The sequence below is a fragment of the Cavia porcellus genome, unplaced genomic scaffold (genome assembly GCF_034190915.1).
Source record: "Cavia porcellus strain 051 isolate PalLab524CR breed Dunkin Hartley unplaced genomic scaffold, mCavPor4.1 scaffold_10, whole genome shotgun sequence".
Classification (NCBI taxonomy): Eukaryota; Metazoa; Chordata; class Mammalia; order Rodentia; family Caviidae; genus Cavia; species Cavia porcellus.
Genome location: NW_026947493.1, coordinates 67,613,889 through 67,638,021, shown reverse-complemented (window position 1 = coordinate 67,638,021; position 24,133 = coordinate 67,613,889). Strand labels below are relative to the sequence as shown.

Here is a 24,133-nt window from a genome sequence, read left to right as displayed (position 1 = left end):
AGCTGATTGGAGTAGTAGCCAGAACTCTGGTGCAGAGATCAAATTCAAAGTCCTCTGTTTCTGTTATTGACATTTACAGATGACAATATTAACTTAGGAGGGACATAGTATGGGACCTCTTCCCCTCTTCACTCACATACTGGTTATTTTGGGTGATTCCCAGCTGGCATCAGTTTACATGGCCTGTGCTCTCATTAAACGTAAGTGGGAACAAGTTCTTTTTTCTCCATCCAGTTCTTACCTTTTTGAGTTCACTTCTCTATCACATTGCCCTTATGATTCTGAATCTAATCTAACCACCTCTGATTTCTATCACAAATGGGAGACCCAAAGGGCTACCGAGGAAAGGGAAGAGGCCTGGCCAGCATCTGACCCGGGACACAAGGTCCCTGGTCCTAGAGAGCATCCCTCCAAGGTGTATTGCTGGCTGCCCCTCTGTGCCCTGCTCCATTTCCTTTGGATCTTCCTTCAGGGGCGCCATCATTATCATGGTGTGTGATGATGGGATGGCAGGGCTGCTGCTAATGCTCCTATCTCTAGGACTGGGAATGGTGGGAGTAACCTTTCCCTCTAGGTTGTCTTGGCCACGTTGCGCTGTCTGGTGGACAGTGGTGCTTAGCAGCTGAGAGGGTAAATTCCAGAGTGGACGGATTTGATTCCTTCTTCCACCCAGACCTGGACAATTACTTCTCTACATTTTAGTTTCACTGCCTGTAAAATGGGGCTAACAGTAGTAATTTACTCCAATAGGTTTGTACACAGGATTACACGTGCTTAGGACAGAGCCTTACCAAGAACAAATTCTTCTTACTGTCTCAACTGCTCCTGCCGTCTTCCAGTCTGGTGGCTGCAAAGGTGGCTTGGCTTCAGGTTTAAGGTCTTTGGAGTTTAGAACCATTGTGTGGTCCCTGCTTGAAAGAAATAAGCTGTGTGATTTCATTATTTTTCTGAGTATGAAGTATTAAATGTTAGAGCAGCAAGCTTTTCTTAGTTTTAGTTCAAATTCAGATTCCTATTTGACCACAGTTTACCATATTAACTATGTTCCAAGCAAGCACTATACTAACTCTCCCCACCCCATAAATTCAGCTGCCCTTGAGGTTGAATTTAGTGGCAAGAGGTGTTTTAAGAAACTGATACAAAACCCTGCAGAATTTAGAAAGTGGCTCAGTGGGACAAAGTATGTGTGCTATCTCCACTTCTGGAGTTTATTAGAGGCTGCATGTCTCTAGGTCTCATTGTAACATGGAGGTGCTGATATCTTTCCCACAGAGGAATTCTCCAGTGGCTAAATGAGAAAAATAATGAAAACCAAGGACATTTTAGACGCTTTTCTGTGTTTTGACCGCATTTTCTGTTTTCAGCTACGATGGAATCCTACTGTTCATAGATTGTTTCTGGACACTCCCAAAAAGACAGCAATGCTTGTACAGATGCTTGTACAGCACATACGCTTGTAACAGATGCTAATTTTTCTCTCTGTTTGTTAACAGGCAATGGGAAATGGCCAAGATGGAAAATTTAGTGGACCCCTGAAGCCTATGACATTTTCCATTTATGAAGGCCAAGAACAACATCAAATCATATTCCAGGTAAAGGCTACCCTCACTCACTGGCATCTTGATTTCTCAGAATGTGAGTGGCTCTTATTTCCTTCTATACTACACAATGGGAAATAAAATAGAGGCTTGGTGAATCTACCCACCAAAGATGATTTCAGAAGTTAAACACAGATGGATGGTGCCATATCAGGAGTCACACCTGACATCCACATCCAGACTTCCTCAATCCTGTGTGGAGCCAGGGCTTCCATCCTGTCCTGTACAGGGAGCCTGTTATCTGTCAACCTTCGGGTGCAAAGGGCCCCTATGTGTAAGGCTGTCTGGTCAATGAGTTTCCTTGTGAAACTTTGTGAGGTGGGGCTTCTCTGGAGCTGGTGCTGGATGAGTTTCTCTGTATGGCCAAAGGTCTGCCTTTTCCTCACTGTCAGCTCTGAGCCCAGGCCTGGCCTCACTGATGAGATGGCCATGGCATGAGGGGAAGTGGTCTTCTTATCAGTTACATAACTGGGAAAGCACAAGATTGAGGGATAACCTGCAGGAGGATGAGGCACTTCAGCTACTGAGGGCCCTGGAGTAATGCTGGAAATGTCAGGGAAAGGAAAACGTCCTGCTGCATTTACCAGGCATTCCCTCTGAAAGCTGCTTGGCCCTAGAGAGTGGAGGCGCCTGATGAGCCTTTGGGGGTGTTCATTGTCCCTCCCCCTGCCAAGCACCAGGGTTCTAAACGACCTTCTAAGGTAGATAGATGGCTGTCATCAGCTGCTGCATGTTTATTTTGTGGCATTTGTCTACGGAGGGGAGGCTGTGAGCTGCCTCTTGGCCTTCTTCCCATTGGTACCAGATGAGCACAAGCATGAGCAGCACCTGTCCAGCCAGCAGTGCTGGGCAGGGAGTTAGGCGTCCCTTGGGCTCTCCAAGCAATAAAGTCAGGCACTGAACAGGAAGTGAACACACTGAGAGCTGAGGCTGCCAGGAAGGACGAGAAGAGTGTTCACAGACACAGCAGGGACAGCTGCCCCATGCGGGAGGGGACAGGGCACTGACTGTGACCATTAGGAGGCCACATGGCTGGGCAGGACAGAGCCAGGAGAAGAGGGTGGGAGAGGAGGCTGCAGAGACCAGAAGGCCCTGTCCCCTGAGGCGCCGCAGTTTCCTCCAAAGGGTGGCCTGACTCGGACTCCCTGTCTGAAAGACCCCTGTGGCCACCGCTGAAGGGGGCAGGAAGGAGGCAGGGCTCCCAGGATAGATGATGTCCTCCTTAACTCCCTCTCTGCCTTGCCTGGGAAGGAGCGCTTGGTTGTAGGTTCTCTCTGATATGTTTTCTTGTTTCATTCATGTACTGTGCTTTGCAAGCCTGCACAGACTTCATTTTCACACTGCATTTTTTAACCACAGATGGGGTGGCCCTTGTACAGGCGGCTCTGCCCTGGGCAGTAGGGACAAAGGTGAAAGCCAACACGGAAACGAACACATGCACCAAAGATTCTGATGGGAGTTGGGTGGCCAAAGGGCAGGCAAAGAAAAGGAACTGAGTATTTGTTTTTTAAATGGACAAAAGCTGTACATGTTTATAGTGTGGAAATGTTCTTTAAAAATATTCATTGTAGAATGGCTGCACTGAATAAGTAATACATGGAATCATTTCCCATTCTCATCATGTGTTTGGTACCAAGAAGCTCACAATTGAAGAGCTACTGTGAGGATAACACTGAACTGAGTGCTGAAAGGTGGCCAGGAGCTCAGACTCCAGTATTGGAAAGCGTCGTTGGGGTCGAGGATAGGAGATGGTGCATGGGCAAACCCTGCTTCCTTGCTGAGGTCAGTGCAGACTGGCCAGCCCTTCCTGCTGGGTAGGCTGTTGGGTGCCACTGGAGGGCTTCAACAAGGAATGTCCTATGTAGATCTGTGCGAGCCTATTCTGATATAGTGAGCATTGAGTTGAAGGGGAGAAGGCCAAAGCCAAGTGGGGTCTTAGCTGAATTTTTGGTAGTCCAGTCAGAAGAGATGGATCTGCTCTAAGTAAAGGCCGAGGGCATGCCAGGGTCTGAATGTTGATGTCCTGCAGATTTGCATGTGGAAACCTAGCCCTCTATGTAATAGTGTGAAGAGATGGAGGCTTTAGGTCATGCAGCCAGAGCGCCCTTAGATGAGATTAGTGCCCTTATTAAAAAGGCTTATAGGAGCCTATATGAGGACACTGGGAAGATGCCATCAAAGAGGACAGGCCTCCTCTCCTTCCTTCCCTCCCTTCTCCCTTTCTTTCTATTGTACCAGGAAATTAACCCAGGTACTTCCTACTTGGGCTGTATCTCCAGGCCCCACCTCAGGCTTCCTTTAAAACCTTTTCTTTGGATAGGTTCCCTTAAGTTGTTAAGTTGCCCATGCTGGACTTGCTTGGCTCATTTACATTTCTGCCAGCATTGTATGAAAGTTTTACACATCCTCAACATTTATTATCTGTCATTTTTATTATAGTTAACCAAGTGTTTATGAAGTGGTATTTATTTGTACCTTTGCTTTGGATTTCCCTAATAACTAATGGTGTTGATCTTTTCATGTTTCTCATAATGCTTTCTCCATATTCTTTGGTTAATATTTTGCCTATTATTTAATTGGACTGTTTATCTTTTTATTGTTGTAAGAGTTCTTTGGATATTTTTGCATGCCAATTCTCCCTTTGGAAATATATCACTAACAAATATTTTCTCATATTTTTAAAGGTTAATTTTTTAACCTTTTTGGTAGTGGCCTTTGAAACACAATTATTTCTTTTAATTTTATGAAGTCCCATTTATTTTTTATTTTTTATTTTTTTTTAAAAACTCCAAGTTGAAATATCACTGCCAAGCTAGTTTGCCAAACCCAGCTGCAGGTGACGCAGCAGGCTTTGATTGGCATGGTTTTTTTTTTTATGTCTTTTTCATTTTTATCGGTACCGGGGATTGAACTCTCGACCACCTGCTTGCAAGGCAGATGCTTATGCCGCTGAGCTAAATCCCCAGCCCCGTCCCATTTATTTTTTTCTTTTGTGCTTTTGATATCTAAGAAACCATAGCCTTCTCTAGGACCATAAAGGTTTATATTATATTTGGTGTGAGGGATCCAATTCATCTCTTGCCTGCAGATGTCTAGTTTTCTCAGAACCATAGTTGGGAAAACACTATGGTTTCCCCATTATCTTACCACTCTTATCAGAAATAAGTTGGCCAGAAATGTAAAGATTTGTTTCTGCACCCAAGTTGATTCCTTTGACCTACTTGTCTATCTTAAACATTACACTGTCTTACTTACGGTTTTATGGTTAGTATTATGTTCTACAGCTTTGTCTTTTTATGATCATTTTGACTATTCTGGGTTCTTTTCTTTTCTGTATTAATTATAGAGTCAGCCTGCTAATTCTTTAAACAAAGCAGATATAACCTTAATAGGGATTGTTTTGAAGCTACAGATCAATTTGGGATTATTGCTCTCAATAGTATTAAAATTTCCAATCTGTAAGCCTGAGATATTAAGACATTTAGATATTAAGACTTGTTTATTAAAGATGTTAAGAGTAAATATTAAGGAGATTAAGGATATTTATTATGGATATCAAGACTTACTTAGATCTCTAATTTTTCAACATTGTAACTTTTTTTTGATGTTAAGAGTAAATATTAAGGAGATTAAGGATATTTATTATGGATATCAAGACTTATTTAGATCTCTAATTTTTCAACATTGTTTGTAACTTTTTTTTTTTTTTGGGGTACTGGGAATCGAACTCAGGACCTCATGCTTGCCAGGCAAGTGCTACACCATTAAATCCCTGGCCTTGTAGCTTTCATGTTACAAGTCTTGATTGTTTAAATTTATTCTGAACTATGTTATTGTTTTTGATCCTCTCTTAAATAGTATGTAAGAAAAAACATTTTTTTTTTTTTAGATTTTATTTAAGGAGAAAAAGAAAAAAAAACAGAAAAAGGGTACAAGTTATACAGAATTTCGGAAAAAACAAACAGTAGGAAATCACTAGTTAATAGATTACATATTGTTATCTTAGAAATAGTTGTTCAAGTTACAAAATTAAAGCATATAAAGTGGACTTTCAAACAGTGAGACTGCAAACAGTTCTGTTCAATGGTCCAACAAAACTCAGTAGTATGGTTTTCTATCTTATACACTTAAATATAGATGCAGTTATATCCTTTAGAGCACTTCTTTTCCTCTCTTTTGTACAATGACAATTACACATTTTGGGTTTTATTACTCCCACAGTTCTTTTTTTTTTTTTTTTTATTTAAGAGGAAAAAGAGAAAAACACAAAACAAACCAAAGTGGCGTAAGGGTACACACAATACAGAACTACAGAAAAAAAAAAAAATAACAGTAAGAAATCACCTGCTAGTAGATTACACACTATCATCTTGAAAATAGTTCCTCAAATCACAGTATCAAAGAACACAAGGTGGACATTCAAACAGGGAGACTGTAAACAGCTGTGTTCAATGATCCAAAAAACATTGATATAGTCAGCTATTTAACACCCCCAAACACACTTGCTGTTATACTCGTTAGAGCTCTCTTTTTTTTTTTTCCTCTCTTTTTTACAACAAAATTTACACATCTTGGATTTTATTACTCCTTAGTGCTTATTACTTTCTTTGGGTGGGGGGGAAGAATACAGTCAAAAATGGCAAAACAAAGCTGTCAGTCAATACCAAGGATAGACATAGCACATGATGTAGAACAGAGTACAAGTTTATCAACAATGGTTATCAACGTTGTCCCTTGTTTCCTTAAAAAGAATTGTCTATCTCATTAGATATTATAAAGTTGGACAAAACAGTAGAGAACAAGACCAATAAAATTTAGGCATTGTAACCATTACAGGACTTCCAAAGAAGACAATAGTCAAACCAGAATGGGTATCTTAGTGAATCTTATTGTCTTCAAAGTAGTTGCCTATGTCTTCAAACTTGATACTATCATATAGAATGGAACAGAGTCTAATCAGTCAAAACAAGATCGTGGGAGTACTACAGGACTTCAAAACAAGTTAATAGGAAATCAAAGAGAGTTACTATTTATATATCCTAATTTTTTGAATTTTTTCTTTAATTAAGACAAACATAAGAAATGACTAAATAATTTTTTTTTAAAACAATAAGGGGGAGATTGAGATAAAACAGGACATAACAATATAACAATAGAGGTCACAGCATGACTGTTTCAACAACCTAGTACTTCACCACCTTATAACCTGACTTAATAGTAGTTACCATAGTGTCTTTTTCCTTGAACTATTTGGATAAAACTTCATATACTCTAGCTTCAAATATTTTCATATCAAGAAGCCCAGAATAAAGCCTTTCTAATTAATGAGTGAAAACTTTATAAGGCTTCAAGGCCACCTAATGGGGAATCATGATTACCACATATTTTTATATATTTGAATCATTATTTACATTAGGGAAACTATTCGGTATTCACACATGCGAGATTGATTTATTTCACTTATGAGTATGGTCTCAAGCTGCGACCATTTATTGATAAATATCTCAATGTGATCCTTCTTTATAGCTGAATAATACTCCATTGTATAGAAATACCACAACTTTTTTATCCATTCCTCATTTGATGGACACTTGGGTTGTTTCCAAGATCTGGCGATTACAAATTGTGCTGCTATAAACATAGGTGCACATATATCACTGTGGTATGATGCTTTCAGTTCTTCTGGGAATATGCCTAGAAGTGGAATAGCTGGAATAAATGGGATTTCCAGTCCCAACTTTTTGAGAAATCTCCAGACAGATCTCCACAAAGGCTGTACCAGTCTACACTCCCACCAGCAGTGCAGGAGAGTTCCTTAGAAAAAACATTTTTAGGGCTCTCTTTGCTACTATGCAAAAATACAGCTGATTTTTATATATTGATATTTTATTTTGCAAATTTCCAGAACTTATTAGCTATAATAGTTTTTAAAAAAGATTTCTTAGGATTTTCCATTTATAAAATCACATCTTCTGCAGATGGACATAGTTTTAGTTTTTTCTTCCAAAAAACTAAACTAACTTTTGTTTGTTTTTCTTGATAAAATTCTTCTTGCTAGGATCTCCAATACAAAGTTCAGCAGAACTGGCAAGACTGGGCATCCTTGTTTTGTTCTTTGTTAAGGGTAAAGATTTCAGTCTTTCACCAATAAATATGACATTAACTGAATTTTTGTAGATGTCATTTATCAGCTTTAGCAGTTACATTATATTCCTAGTGTGCTGACTATTTTTATTATGAAAGGATGTTGGATTTTTCATATAATTTTCTGCCTCTATTGAGATACTCATGTGGTTTTTGTCCTTTGTTCTATTGATAAAGAATATTAATTGATTTTCGTATCTTGAACCACTCCTGCATTCTGAGGTAAATTCCACTTGGTGATTCTTTTTATGTTGCTAGATTCACTTTGCTAGAATTTCACTGAAATTTTGTGCCTGTATTCATAAAAGATATTGGTCTGAAATTGTTATTTTCTGATTTGGTTATCAGGATAATACTGGGCTAAAAATGATTTGAGAAGTGTTCCTTAGTCTTCTAGTTTTTAGAGGAATTTGGGAAGGTATAATGTTAATTACCTATTACATGTTAGGTACAATTTACCAATGAAGCCCTCTGATCCTAACCTTTTCTTTGTGAGATTTTTTTGGATTGCTAGTTCACATTCTTTTCTTGTTGTAGTTCTATTCATTTTAAAAACTTACTTGTGAGTCAGTTTTTACATTTTTGCCTGTCCAGGAATTTACCCATTTTCCTTGATTGTCTAGTTTGTGGGAAAATAATTGCTCATAATATTCTCTTAAGTGTTTTTATTTCTGAAAGAATAGGAGTTATATGCTCTATTAGTTTCCTGATTTTTCTTGAGTCATAACTTTTATCTTGGTCAAGAGAGCTGATAATTTGTCAGCTGTGTTGATCTTTTCAAAGAATCCACCTTAGCTTTGTTGATTTTTCTCCTTTCTTTCATGTTATATATTCTAACTTCCACGCTAATCTTACTACTTTCTTTTGGTTGTTTGGGGATGATTTATGCTTCTTGTTCTATTTCTTTTCTCTTTTCTGTTTTCTTTTCCTTCCTTTTTGTTTATTTATTTGTTTTGAGACAGGGTTTTGCTGTGTAATTTGTTGTGAGCTCATGACATAGCCCAGGTTGGCCTTGAACTCAGTGATCGTTCTGCGTCAGCGTCCCAAATGTGGCGATTACAGGCACGCACTGCCGTGCCCGCTCTTTGTCTACTTTCTTAAAGTGAAATACTAACTTACTGTTTTGAGATTCTTCTTTATAAATATAAGCATTTATATCTTTAGATCTTTTAGTACTGCTTTATCTGTATCATATATGTATGTTATTTTTATTTTCATTTATATCATTATTTTCTAAATTTACATTGGAATTTCTTCTTTGACCTGTTGGTTAGTAGAGCATAATTATTTCCATATATTTGTGTGTTACTCAATTTTCATCCTATTACTGGTTTTTAATTTCAATACATTGTGTAAGAGGACATATTTCATATGATTCCAGGCCTTTTAAATTTATTGAGACTTGTTTATGGCCTCACATAAATTCTACACTGGAGGATTTTCCCATAATTGGCTTTTGTTGGATGGAATATTCTGTTGATGGCTGTAAGATTCTGTTTGGTTTATAGTGTTTTTGAAGTCTTGTATTTCCTTGGTGATTCTCTGTTCTGTACATTATTGAAAGTTACTGTTGAATTGGTGTGTTCCCTTCAACTCTGTCAGTCTCTCGTGTACTTTGGAATCTATTGCTAGGCACATGCACAATTGTTACATTTCCTGCAATATTGATCCTGCATCATTACAGAGTGTTATTTTTGTCAGTAACAATCTTGTCCTAAAGTTTGTTTTATCTGATAGTAGTATAGTTAATTTCATTCTCATTTTGAAAGATAGTTTTGTTGGATTTACAGCTCTTACTTGGAAGCTTTTCTCTTTTGGCACTTGGAATTTGTTGCCTTCTAGCTTCATTGAGAAATCAGATATTAATGTGACTAACAAGCCCTAGTATGTGATGAGTCTCTGCGGCTTTAAGATTTTTTTGCTGCTTTTAAGGTTCTCTTTGCTTTTCAAATATTTGATTACAATGTGTATAGGATTTGATCTCTCAGTTTCACATGTTTGAAGTTCATTGATTTTTTTGGATGCGCAGATTTTTGTTTCCCCAAAAGTTTTTGTCTGTCTTCAAGTAGTGTTTCTTCTCATTTAGTTTTTCCTGTACTCCTGGGTCTCTTAGTATGCATGTGTGTATTTGCTTTATGGTGTTCCTGCAGTCTCTAAAGTGTTACTCATTTTATTTTTTCTTTCTGTATTTTAAGGTGAATAATATCAATAAATCTAGTTTCACGTTCACTGATTTTTCTAGCTCATATCTGCTTTCAAGCTCACTTGAAAAATTTTCCATTTCAGTTAACATACTGGTCAGCTTCTGAATTTGTTGTTTAAAAAATAAAGTTCCTTTTCAGTATTTTCTCTTTAGTGAGACATTATTTTCATCCTTTCTATTCTCTAGAGATGATTTCTTTTAGTTTTGAGCTTATTTAAAATAGATAATTTAAAATCCTTAGTAAGTCACCTTTAGGCTTCCTCAGGAACTACTTCTACAGAATGATTTTTTGCTCTTGGGTATGGGGCTTAGCATTCTTATTTATTTGTGTATTTCATAATGATTTCTTGAAAAATGGACATTCCAAACAATATAGTGTAGCAACTTTAAAATCATTTCCTCCTTTTCCCAGGGCTGGTTACTATTTATTCAGTAACTTTTATAAACTCATTCTTTAAAGTCTGTATTCTTTGTCATGTGTAGTCACTGGAGTCTCTGCTCAGTTACTTAGTGCTTGAGTAATGACCAGACAAAGATTACTTAGGTGCCTTAAACCAATAAATGTCCCCACCTTTTCCATGCTGTTCTGCTAACCATAAAGCACACTTTCATCTATATGGCAGGGAGTTTACAGCTCTGCCTTAGCCTTCACTTCCTGCTTGCGCAGAACCTTAAAGTAGCCCTGCCCATCAATGTGGCCTTCTAGATTCTAGTAATTTCCAAAATCTCCTATGGAAGGTTTACTCCCTAATTTTTGCTTTAAAAGTCTTTTGTTCAGCATTTATTTGCTTCAGGTATTGTCATCACAGGTCTGCAATGCTAAACAGTTGCTGATGATTTTCTTCAACACATGCTGCAGGAATAAAATTATAGTGAGTGGGCTCTGAGTCAGTCTAAATGAAGTCTAGTCCTTCTAAGTATTTCCTGGGAAATGACAGACCAGATAATGATGGTTCTCTGGTAATGGGTTTTTGGGAAGCTCCAAGCTAAGTTCCCTCTGTAGGACTGTGCTTGTGATGCTGTTGGTTTCTAAGGCTACTTCAGATTTTGGCAAAGAACAATGGCATTAGGCAAGTTAAAAACACCTCAAAGCTTGGTTCTTACTGATGGTCACATTTGTTTTTATTAAATGACCTGGCATTTAGTTAATTCCTGAGATTCTGAAAATGTTAATATTTATACCTTTTTCAGTGTTCCTTGCTTTTATGGAGGAGAAAGTCTTTCTCTTTTCCCACTGGGTTCTGAATTTTTTTTTCTTAACTACATAACTGTTCACTCTGAGTGTCACTCAGGCAGTGCATTTGTTTAGGTACTGACTATCCCGAGTATCAGGCAGGTAGGTGTCAGATCAACTAGTTGATTCTTGTATCAAATAAATTTGATAAAACTATCATTTTGTATTTCTTGTTATATTATAAAAATTAACAAAAAATATGAAAATTTGGTCATCTTGTATTTAAATAATTGAACTGGTAAGTGGTTAAAACATAAATGGCAACTCTTTTATATAAACAACAAAACAATAATAAACAAACATGAACAACAACAACAAAAACCCTCTTCTCACCCTTAGAATGACTCATTTAACAACTTATCATCTCTTAACATCTGAAGAAATCCCATTTCTTGCCTATTGGCATGCACATTTTTCATACTGTTACAAACAACCTAGATTTACCTTATATATATTCTTTTAAAATTTGTATTATATCATTGTTTCTTATATCTCTATATAATGAACCCTTTAATGATTAATCTTCTATCAAGTTTGTATGCTATAATAATTTAAATATATTATAAAAATTTAGGAGTTTTCAACTGTATCAATCTGATAAATGTGTCTTATTCTACAAACATGTAGTTTGCTGAATTAAATTTTTAAAAGGCAAACTCTGTAATGTTTACTACCAAGGCTACATTGTATTCCTTATTCCAAAAGGATTATATGAATTATATTTCCTTACATCCTTACTAACATTGGCCTTATTATTTTTCAATTTATTAATATGAATAAAAATTTAAATAAAATTATTAATAAAAATTTAAAATTATTAAGAAGATTGAACTTTTGTGTTACTAGTGTCATATAGAGTTTTATTTTTTACTGACTCTATAGGTGCTATAGTTATTCCACAAATAGTGGTTGATATTTTTTACTTCTGAAAAAGTAAATGAGAGATTATTATATAACATAGCATTAGGTTGAAGCCATTTATAAATTGTTTTCCTTAATATTCTTAATCTTCGTTAGTTTTTGGAAGTATTCCATAGCAATCTTTTATTCTAGCAATAAAGCTACTCTTTTTAATGTTTTTGAGATACTTTTTGAGTAGTTTTCAGATATTCCAAGAAACTTCCCTTTAACCCCAGCTACAATGGAAAGTGTTAATGGCTTTTATCAATGTCCTGAATTGTACATTGTCTCTTGAGGAAAATGTATTTTGAATATTGCTAAAACAAGGCACAGGCATACTTATAGAATGTACCACTTAAAGGACTCAGATTTCTTATTTTAGTGATTGCACAAATAGAAACAAAGCTTGATATTGGTGACTGTACAAAATCCACAGCATTATTATTCCTTAAGACCTAATCCTTAAAAAATATTTTCTTTTATTTTTCAATTTTGTTTTCTTTTTCCAGTTTCAGGCCAATCCTCCTGCTGTGACTTTTGTACTAAATGGGGAGACAGATGGTATAATTAAGATAGAATCCAATGGACTTCTGTATTCCATCAGCGCTCTGGACAGGGAAACAAGAGCCGTTCACCATCTGGAGGTGAGTCAAGACCAGACAAAGGGATTCGACTCCAACCTCTGCAGCACCCTGGGCCCTACAAGCCTCATTGGTACTTTCCCTGCACCCCATTTCAGCTCTCCTAATGTTAACTTTGTAAACCTCTTGTGAACATTTTTTTACCAACTGCAGAGAAGCATATAGCAAAGATACCCTCTTCCTTAGAATTTTTTTTTTTTTTACCAAAGTAAGCCAATTTATAGTACCAAGACCCTCAGATGGCCTTACTCATTCAAATAAAGCCCAGTTCAGGCACCAGAACCCAAATCAAGCCATTGCCTCATTGATGATTTTCTGCCATCTGCCTGTGGCTGTTAAGTGGGCTCTAGACCTTACTGAAGTCAGTGTCAGTGCGAGGATGGAGCTCTTTTGGGCCTTGGAAGGAGCAGAAGGAACCAAAGGCCAGGGGCTGACTACAAAACCCTATAGTTTTGTGGGTGATGTCTGAATGTCTAAGAATGGCAGAGAGCTCATGCTAAAGAATGGAAACCAACAGCTTCCTGTCCAGCATCTTCTGCAGGCTAATCCATCACAGTTCTGTGACACACAGGACCCCTCAAATGACAAAGTGCTCTCGCTTCTCCACCTCCAGCCATTTAAAACAGAAGCATGGTCAGTGTCCAGCACTGTGGAAAAGCTACTGCCATACTGAGCAGACCGAAAGACTGGATGCCTATTTAACAGTTCCCAATGTGGTCTCTTGTGGGTTCCTCTTCTCCAGCCATTAGGATGTTGGTTCTTTGAACTCTGATTTCCTTCAAGTGACTTCTCAGTATGTGGTATGAAGTCTGGTCTCACCAGAGTGGTTTGTTTTCCCTCACCATCAGATCACAGCCCTGGATGCTCAAGGAATGACGGTGGAGGGTCCAGTCCCCATCACCATAGAAGTGAAGGACATCAATGATAATCGTCCCATGTTTTCTGAGCGAAAGTATGAAGGCTCGGTGAGGCAGAACTCTCGCCCAGGTGAGAGCAGGGCCTGGAGGTGGTCATGGAGAGATGGAAGGCTCTCAGGCAGAGTAGCCGGATTTAGCTGAGGTTATTGCTTATTAAACATTTACTAGCTTAAATTCTGGTGATCTTCTGGGAGTTGCTTTATTATCTCTACTGCTGTAGAACAGCATTTCTCATCCTTGGTACTGTTTCTATCTTGGGCCTGATGATTGTGTTTTTGTCAAGGCCTGTCTTGTGCATTGTAGGATATTTAACAGCATCTCTGACCTCTATTTATAGATGCCAGTGATACCCTTGCCCTGAGCTGTGACAATAAAAAAGTCTCTAGTCACTGTCAAGTGGGAGTGGAGGCATCATTGTTCTGTGGTTAACTTTAAAAACCCTAGAGCTCTAGAATACCCTAGAACCATCCAGAAAGGTGAAGCCACTTTCCCAATCCAGGCAGGAACCTACGTTATCACAGTCACTGCTAGTTCCTGTTTGTTTTCTTCTCTTATATTCATCTCTCAGCCATGGCTGGTCCTTTATGGTACACTAACTTTCTACCCTTTGTCTCTACAAAAGCCCTTCATCAAGGCATAAGTGTATGTGGTAGGCACCTCTGATGAGTATCACGTCATAACCACACAGAACAAAAATAAAAATTAGACTTTTAAGTTCCCCAAAAGACTCTTACCTATGCACATCAACTCACCATCAAATATTCCTCTATGATACTCAATCATTTCCTTTTCCCATTCTTCAGTGCCCATCACTAGTGAGTCAAGAAGCAATATTCCTTCCCCTTTATTACGTGGAACAGTTCTGCTGTCCCTGTGACTGCACACCAAAGACTCTCACTCGTAGACTCTGCTACACAAAAATCCTCCAGGCTGTACTTCCCCCCTCTTCACCAATAGAATCTACTAGAGAACTGGCTCGTAAACTTATTGGCTTCAGGACTCTTCAAATTGTTTTTGAGTGCTTCAGTGAAATTTTAATCACATGAGTTATAGCCAGTGATATTCTGGGCAGTGTTTAACAGTGTTTTTTGTTTGTTTTTTTACCATGAGGCAGAGCCCTAATTCATGGCATTTGTGAATTTCCATCATATAAAAACTCTCATCACGCTTATTTCAAGCTGCCAATGATATTAATAATTTACTCATAAAACTTCTTAAAATTCAGAATTGATTCTCACTAGCTGACTTCAGTCCATTGCTGGTTATATCTATTACTATTTACAGTGTTCAAAATTTTTAAAAAACTTACTAAATCATGTAAAAACACAAAGAAATATCATAATGAAAACTATATTTTCAAGACAAAAGTAATTTAGTAAAAGTGGCAGTGCTGAAAAGAGAGCCATCTTCTTAATCTTTGCAAATTTGATGTCTGGATTAAGGGAAAACAATTGTTATTTCTGTCTCTACATTTATTCCACAGCCATGTGCTGTTTTGGCTGAAATAGTTCTCTAGTAAAAATCAGTCTCACGCACAGATACCTAGTTGAAAAAGAAAGGAACGTTTTAATAGTATTTTCAGATTGTAGAGTCTTCTGATATGATACCAAAATTTAACAAGTGATAGTTTCTTCAACATTCATTGCAGTGCAGAATTGGAAACCACATCAATAACATATTTATTATTCCTTAACACTAAACTTCACTGAATTATCTTGTGCTTTGAAGGAATCTTCTATGTATGTGCACTTCATAGACACCTTGAAGTAGACTGAGTCCCTGAGAGGTCTTTTGACCACACTTAGAAACTGTACTCCAGGGGAGAAGAGAACAGTAAGGATTTATTTCTTACTGATGTGAATCCATGGCATCTTCCCCGATTGGAGCTCTGCTTCCTGGAAGGCAAAAATGGTTACAGTTGGTTTGGTTTTCAACTATCTTTTTTTTTTATTTGTTTGTTTTCTGTTTTTTTATTTGTATGTTTTGTTGAACAGGGAGACCTTTCATGTATGTCAGTGCTACAGATCTGGATGATCCAACCACTCTTAATGGCCAGCTTTTTTATCAAATTGTCATTCAGCTCCCCAAGATCGATGATGTTATGTACTTTCAGGTCGACAACAAAACAGGAGGAATATCACTCACCCGACAAGGTGAGTTAAAGGGTCCACATGAAACTGGGCCAGAGCAAGAAACAGGCCTGTCACTTGCAGTGACATTTCCTTTCTCCTGTGTGTCCCACAGGGGCTAAGGAACTGGATCCTGTGAAGAATCCATCCTACAACCTGGTGGTCTCAGTGAAGGACATGGGAGGTCAGAGTGAGAATTCCTTCAGTGATACTGTTTCAGTGGATATTACAGTGAAGGAGAACATTTGGAAAGCACCAGACCCTATGGAGATTGTAGAAAACTCAACGGATCCTAACCCAGTGAAAATCACTCAGGTAGTACCCAAGTGGCACCTAGAACCTACTAGATAAGTGGCCTCACTTATCTCATGTTCTTCACAAATGTGTTTGTGTCATATAATTAGAAAGCAAATGAAGCAATCTCTGACCCTAAGTCTCTGGAGTTCATCATCATGAGAAAAACTTGGATTCAGATGTATATTTGAACTTTCAGAAAGAATTTCTCCCACACTCACCTTAAAAGTAGACATGAGGGGACGTTTGTAGTCTGTTGTCAGTGTGAGGGACACAGCTGCTTTAGTGAGGCATCTATGGTAACACATCATACGCGTGGCTTGAATTTAGGGTTGCAAATATTTTTAAAAACCTGCTGCTAGATCTTGGCAGGCATGGGGAGGTCTACACCAGTGGGCTCATGCTATCTGGAGAGTGTACTCCCTCGTCTCCGGTTTGCACGTCTCCTCTTCATCCAAGTGGCCTTCTGTCCCCTCCATAGAGGGTGCTCTCACAGGGGATCTTCCCAGCTTAGCTCCTAGAAATGCAGCCTGGATCCTCCCAACATCTGGTCTTCTCTGAAAACCCAGAAGGTTTCTTTGTAACATGAACACTGTGAAGAAGGTTGAGAACCTGGATTTGGAAGCAAACAACCAAAACCAAGTTCCCATTACTTTAATGACTGATGATAAGCTGTATAATTGTTCTGAGCCCCAATATCTCATTCATAAAATGGAAACTCTGACTTTTCAGAGTTATGGTGACAAGTCATTGACATAGTATCTGTGAAAGTGAATAAAAGTTAATTTTAAAAAGAACGCAGATTGTAGTTCCCTAAGATATTTAAAAACATGATGCTATTGTTGCTAAAGGTCCCTGAGTGGCTCATCCTGTTATATGTATTGTCTGACCTAATGGGACTTTAATGAATGTTGAATTAATGAATATTACATTTACGCAAGAAAAAGAATGAAAGAGAGATTTTGCTTTGGAAACTGAGATAGCATGCCAGTATACATTACCATGAGGGTTTTAAATTTAGATGCTGGATTAAAGCTTTTCTGTTGATTACCCAGATTATCATATAGAGATCCATACATGTTAGAACTCATATGCTTAGTTCTTATTAAAGGGAAGAAATCCTAGGGACCCACACCTAGTTCTGAGGCCTGGAGAAAGTGCTTTGGGTGTTCTGAAACCCGTGAAGACAGCACAGCTTAGGGAGTAAGAGTGTGGACTGAATTTTAGGACATAGGATGAGCTCACGTTAGAATGAGGGACACGACCCCAAGTGTGGACTTGGGTAGTGCTTACATAACTGGCAAGGGACAAAGTTTCCACCTAGTCCAGGAGAATGGTTTCCTGTGAAGTTTCAACTAACTCTAGGATCTTGGACAAGTCATTTAAGTTTTTGCAGTCTAGTTTCTTTGTCTATAAAATTGAGCTGTCAGTAGCTTCTATTTCATAAGACTGAAGATTAAGTGAGATAATTAATAAAAGTATTTAGAATTGTGCATGACATCTAATAATTCCTTCTTGAGTATCATTAAAACAATGTAAAATATAAACTATTAATACTTTAGGATATCAGAGAAGCCAGGTTCTGTCCAAAAATTTAGCTGGTCTTATTATGGGGTTTATTTGTTTTTTTTAAAATTAGGTTTATTTGAAAATGACTTCAGGAGTTTTCAGTTACTCTTTTCCCTGGAGACCATAAGAATGTTTAGGGAGGACTGTGCCTTATTTATATAGCACTTATCTTTCCTTAATCACATGGAGAAGAGTTGGAAGTGGCTCCTACTGCTCTTACTCATCTGCACCGGTAAGTTTTAGAAGCTTCTCACACATCAAGCTACCAAGTACACTTCATTTCATATAAAGTCTTCATAGTCACGCTTGTGAAAGAAAACAGCCCATAAAGTCTTTAGGAGGTGGTTGGTTCATAAAGAATGGCTTTAGAGAAGAAAAATTCCTCTGGTTTGCTTTTTTTGAGCAACACAGTTTTTAAAAATGTCTTATTTTAGGTTGTAAGGGAAAAATGTCACTCAGTTATAAGAAAGTGCTGACGTTCAAAGGTGTTTCCCATCGGGAACCAGGTCTCTTGCACACGTCCGTCCTTCCTCACTGTTCGCTCTGGGCCCTGCAGGTGCAGTGGAACGAGCCAGGGGCACACTATTCCTTAACTACAAAGGAGACGCTTCCAAGATTCCCATTTTCAATTGACCAGGAAGGAAATATATATGTGACTCAGCCCTTAGACCGAGAAGAAAAGGATTTGGTAAGTAAAACAGGAAGAATTTCACAGGCGGCAAGACAAAGATCTATTATGTACTTAATGTTGAGAACAAAATCAATTCTACTTTTTAAAAAAATCTGTGTTCCAGACCCCACCATATTATCGGATCTCAAAGATTCGATAATTTGATCTGTGGCCACCAGTCTGAGCCACTGTTTCTCATTTCCCAGTTCCAAGTAAACTGAAAATAAGACCTAGAAATAAAACAGCAATTTTCTCTGAATTTTAAGGGGGCAATGAAGGAATCTTGTCTCAAACTCTGACCTTCCTGTTGTAGTATGTTTTTTATGCAGTTGCAAAGGATGAGTATGGAAATCCACTTTCATACTGGTTGCAAATTGAAGTGAAAGTTAAAGACATTAATGACAACCCACCATCATGTCCATCTACAATGACTGTATTTGAGGTCCAGGAGAATGAAGCATTGGGTAAGAAATGGGAGCTGGTGAAAACTGTGTGGCTGTCCTCCATGTGTTAACTGTGTAGCTCCTTGCTCCACTCTGCCTACAGATGGTCAGTTGTCCATGTCTGGCACAGTACAGAGATCAAATGTACCATGAGAACATATAGGTAGAAGACTCTTGGTTCAAACATTATCTGGGCAGTGTTCTTAAATTGGAGCTTTTATAACTACTGACACGACTAGTTATAGCTTCTGTTATCTCTACTATAACCTTGCCATTATCACTGGTAGCATAACCACCCCACCATTGTCCTGCATACATACATAGAGGCATTTCATTGGTAGAGCTTTCCCATAAATTATCTTATTTGACCTCTACTTAAACTAACTTCAAAGAGATAAAATAAACACTAACTCTCCAAGTCAGATACCTTGAAATAAGTAAAACAATGCTGATAGAGTTGGATTTGACCTTTGAACCTCCCAAGTCTCTAGGAAACTGATAGTAATGCAAGAGGCTGGTGGATAAGGTTAAGCTCCATCTGTTTTTGTCTTTTCTTTCTTACTTTTTAAAAAATCGTGTCTCATTATAACTTCTGGTTCTGTACAGGAACAGCTACTGTAAGGACATTCTGATTTCGGGAATCTTATGACTTTCCTGGACTTTGGGAAAACCCTTGCTTATTTTCTATTTACTAAGCTGGCTGGATTTCTTAAAATGTTTCAGTCTGTTGTGCTGTGTAAATTTCTGAGGCTTACAAGCTTAGCAGCCTCTTGTGACTGTCATCTCTGGGGCTTTGCTCCCTTGTGGTGAGATCCTTGATTCCTCACACACATTCTCATGGTTTTCTTTTGACTGCTTTACTCTTGAAACACACCACTGGCAAGACAGCTACTTTCCTGGTGGCCTGGTGGGTGTGCTGGCAGTAGCTTTCTTGCTCTATGAACATTGTTTTTCTTTGTGCTCTCAGGTATCCTACAGAGACTACTTATTGTCAGTATATTTTTCTGAAGTCCTTTATGTTTCATTTATTCTAATTTTTACTTCAACAAGAAGAGTTAAATAAAAAATATATTGGAGGGTTTGGTAAATTAAGACTGTTGTCATGGTGACATCATAATAATGCAATGCATAACAATAGCCAACACACACTTGTGGTATCATCCTTTATGGCAATCAGGGATGGTCTGATGCTAGGTGAAAGTGTGAAACCCTTGAAAACCTTTCTAGATAGTACTTCAAGTCTATTGCATTGGGCCAAGCATATAATATGTTTGTTATCTAGTGCTGTATAAAACATTAGTCATAAACTTAGCTTAAAATAACAAACATTTATTATAGTTTTGTGAGTCAAGGATCTGGGTGCCTTGCAGCTGTATGCCTCTGATTCAGATACACACACATGCAGACTCAGGAGGAGATGGAGCGGGAGGGAAGATGAACCATAAGTGAGTGACATTCTCTGTGTGACCTAATCTTGGAAATGTCAGCTCATATTCTACTTATCAGAATCAAGTCACTAGGCTCAGCCCATGATCAAAGGGAGAGGTCATGAAGAGCTACAAAGCTTGGGAGATGAGGCATGTTGGGAACCATTTTGGAAGCCGCTCATCTCACTGGGGAAGAAGATGGTGCTAGTTTTCTGAAAATGATAACTTATTGTTGGTAGACTCAATCATGTAGGGGCTCAGTGTGCTACAGTCTCACTTTTAAAAGTGAGAATTTATTGTTAAAAATACTTCATAAAGTCTTTAATGGACTGAAAATTCTTATAAAGCAATTAAATACATTCTGTATGTGTGGTTTAAAAGAGGGACAGGACAAACCCCTGCACTTTGGAGGCTTACTATCTAGATGACGTGTCAAGATATGCAGAGATGAAAATGCTAACAAAATACTGGCTCACTCCTATTTTATTTATATTCTCTTTAGTCTTGTATTATCCAATATCTTATGAGGCTTCTTTATCCAAGTCTTACAATACCAACATTAATGCTTGAATCCCACTTCCAGGAAATTTGACTCTCGTGGCATCCCCATCTCCCTAAAATATTCCGAGATGCCCCCAAGAAATGCTATGCATTTCCTTGAATCAGCTTGGCCTGTCACTTGTTCCTTAACGATGTGGTACTTCTTTCACTTTGGGTTCACACATATTTCTCTGGCTTCCACTGGGGTGTGTCCCCTGATGTCAGTGGTCCTCATGGTGCCTCTGATGGCTGGAAGCCCTTAGTTGGGAAAGGTGCCCTTATTTGTTTTGTCCACTTGCTAAGGGGAAACATCCAAAACAGGGCTACTCAGACACCAAAGGATCGCAGATTTCAGCAGGGCACTCTTCATTCCACCAATCACCCTTTTCATACAAGGACATGTGCCTGTGACAAAAGTAACTAAGATGCAGTGGATTCAGAAACAAGCAGTGACATGCTGGACACATTGTTTATATCATGTTGTTCAGGGTGGACCCTGAACCAGGTCCTCAAGACACAGCTATATGAGTCCTATTTCCTTGTAGACATAATACAGGTACTTACCTTCCCCACTATTCCTTGCCAAAATCTACTAAGTTTCCACCTAAGCCAGTGGAGGCAAGCTCACTGGGACAGGCACAGAACCTACATCCACAATGCAGTGGATTCAAGTCACACAGAGCTAACAGAACAGAGTCACCCCCTGACTTCTGGAGCTCCTTCACTGAAACATCCACAGGAATACAGTTCTTAGGGCTGCGAGCCACTGCACGAGGACGGGGGTGAAGGGGGCCAGGCCTGTTATTTGCCCTGCATTGTCTTTAGGGTGGGATCAGGCTCTGCAGTTGTTCCATAAAGTTGGTTGGAAGAAAACCAGAGTGGGTTTCTCCTTGTTGGATTATACCATTTACCACATGTACTTGTGTCCTGAGACTGTCATAATGAATCACCACAGACATGGGTCCTTAAAATAAAAGCAACAACAACAAATTAGTCTCTTGTTTTGGAGGCTGAGACTCTGAAATCCAGAGGCCAGAGCCTGGGGGAGAATCCATGTCCTCTTTGGCTTCCACTGGATGCTGGCAGAAGCATAATTCCAATTCTGGCCTCTTTCACATCATCTCTGCCTCTGTGTGTTCCAGCATCCCCTCTTCTTATAAAGATGTGAGGGCTCCTCTAAACCAGGATGATTTGATTGCTATCTCCTTAACTAGTTACCTGCCCTATGAACCTCTTTCCAAATGAAGTTCTATAGTGAGGGTTTAGGTGGCCAAAAACTTTTGAAGGGCACTCTGGCCCATATTGTATTCCTCTCAAATTTATATTTGGAAGTCCGAACCCTCTGTGTGGGTTGAATTGTGCCACTCCTTCATGCAGTAAAGTTCTAATCCTACCTCATAATGTGGCTAGATCTGGAGATTGAGTCAAGAGGGAATTAAGATAACATGTGGTCCTTACTGTGGGCCAACATAACTGGTGTCTTCCTCATAAGAGGAAATTTGGACACAGAGAACATGATACAAAGTCATAGGGAGAACAACTTGCCCAAGCAAAGGAAAAAGGCCTCAAAAGAAACCAGCCTGCCAGCTCCCAGCCTCCAGAACCATGTGGAAATAAATTTCTGTTGTTTAAACTACCAGTCCAGGACACTGTTTGATAGCCATGGATAGTGAATACACAGTAGTAGTTAACAAATTAAACTATGGGGAGAAAAATAAATGTGAAAGCCATGGTCTGCTATGTAAGATTACTTAGTGCTCTCTAGGAATCTGCTTATTGAATGAAACCAATCTAAGATAACATGGGGCCTGTAGGAATGGATTTTCTTTTTCCTTCTCCATAGGGAAAAGAATTGGGATCTTTACTGCCTATGACCTGGATGAAGCAAACACCGTCCACAGTGTCTTACGTTATAAAATTGTGCAGCAAACCCCTGAATGTCCTGTGGATGGACTCTTTCTGATTGAAGAGTATGAGGGAAAGGTCCAGTTAGCTAAACAGTCCTTGAAGAAGCAAGATGCTCCTCAGTACAACTTAACAGTGGAGGTATCTGACAGAGGTTGGTATCATACCTGCAGTCATGGTTACAAATAATTGTTTGTCTTCTGATTATGATGCATTGGGTTCCTTAACCCTGGATATGTTCAGAACTCCGCCATCTTTGTTTCCTTTATGAAATACATGCTTTCCAGAGTAGTAGCTCAGACCACATTGCTGGTTTTTCTGGTGCTTCCAAGAAGTACAGGCCAAGAGGGGATTAAACGTACATCTCCAGGGGATGTCTCGAGAAGTGGAGAGATGAACATTGCAGTACAGGCCTGACCCTAGAGGAAGGAGAGAGGAGAAAAGAGTGTCCTAGACCACCAAAGAGTCTAAGGCAAGCTCACTGTAGCTGTCTGGGAATACCCCACCTCCAAGAATGGGTGCACTTTAGCATTACCACCCTATGTAATAGCTTGGGGCAGCCCATGGAAAGGAAGCCTACGTGCAATTCCAATGTTGAATTTCATAGCACAGCATGGGAGGGGACATCATCAATTAATATCCTAGTTGTCACAAGTCTGCCTGGCATGTTCTGGTGGTCACTACAGTCACAGACAGGAACATTAACTGCATCTCCCAATTCTTGCTTTCAGACTCAAACAGCCTTCCCTATGAAAGTTGAGAAATGCACCTGGGGGGAAGGTCTGACTTCTTCTGTCAGATTCTAGCCAACCTTTTGACAATATTAGGAAACATTGTCCCCTGCTTCTTACATACTTCTAAATTAGCTGGTTCTTAATCTCTGTTGGGTCACAAGACCTTTTGGGAATCTGATGAAAACTATGCATTTTCAAATGCACTTGCACAATCTTAAATAAATGTATACAGACACACAAAAATACACTTATTCAGAGAGAGGCCTACTTGGGGGCACTTAGACTCCTAGGAGGTTAGAAAGCATTGAGTTAACATAGGTTACTAAACAAGTCAGTGTTTGCTGTGCTGGAGAGCATAGGTTGCATAGGCATGGAGGGGTAAAAGGCACCTTTCCACACTGAGCCTCGCATTTCTCTCTCTTCCGTGGATGTTAATATATTGAGGGAATTAGATTTTAGCAAACTGCAAGTGCAGAATGTTGAAATTCTCTAATTTGGCAAATACTGAGGATCTAACGTTTGTTTTCACATTATACTGAGGTACAGTAATTAATCGTGTCTGTCCATGATGGACTGAGTTTCATATTATTAGCTGTCTATTCTTTCAGCAAGCAGTTACTGAGAATTTACCTCGTTTGACATCCACAACAAGGTATTAGGGCTACACAGATGAATGAGACCCAGAGTCTGTCCTCAAGGAGTGCTTGCTCTGTAGAGAAGACAGACATACGAATTAGTAAATTGCAAGAATGTAATAGGTAGCGGTGGAGGCCTGACCCTAGAGG

General features: G+C 38.9%; 1 protein-coding gene across 4 annotated transcripts in view; it reads left to right on the top strand.

Annotated features, from left to right (window-relative positions):
* Positions 1-24,133, top strand: part of Cdh17 (cadherin 17) — a 68,687-nt gene that overhangs the window by 20,574 nt on the left and 23,980 nt on the right. For 3 of the 4 annotated variants that reach the window (XM_063257563.1, XM_063257565.1, XM_063257564.1), the window contains exons 3-10: positions 1,494-1,592; positions 12,589-12,723; positions 13,569-13,707; positions 15,632-15,790; positions 15,882-16,081; positions 18,186-18,317; positions 18,613-18,763; positions 22,553-22,768. In XM_063257563.1, coding sequence (XP_063113633.1) covers positions 1,494-1,592; positions 12,589-12,723; positions 13,569-13,707; positions 15,632-15,790; positions 15,882-16,081; positions 18,186-18,317; positions 18,613-18,763; positions 22,553-22,768 — 1,231 coding nt within the window. Of the gene's footprint in view, positions 1-1,493; positions 1,593-12,588; positions 12,724-13,568; positions 13,708-15,631; positions 15,791-15,881; positions 16,082-18,185; positions 18,318-18,612; positions 18,764-22,552; positions 22,769-24,133 lie in introns of those variants that run through there. The other variant, XM_063257566.1, reaches the window with a different exon arrangement.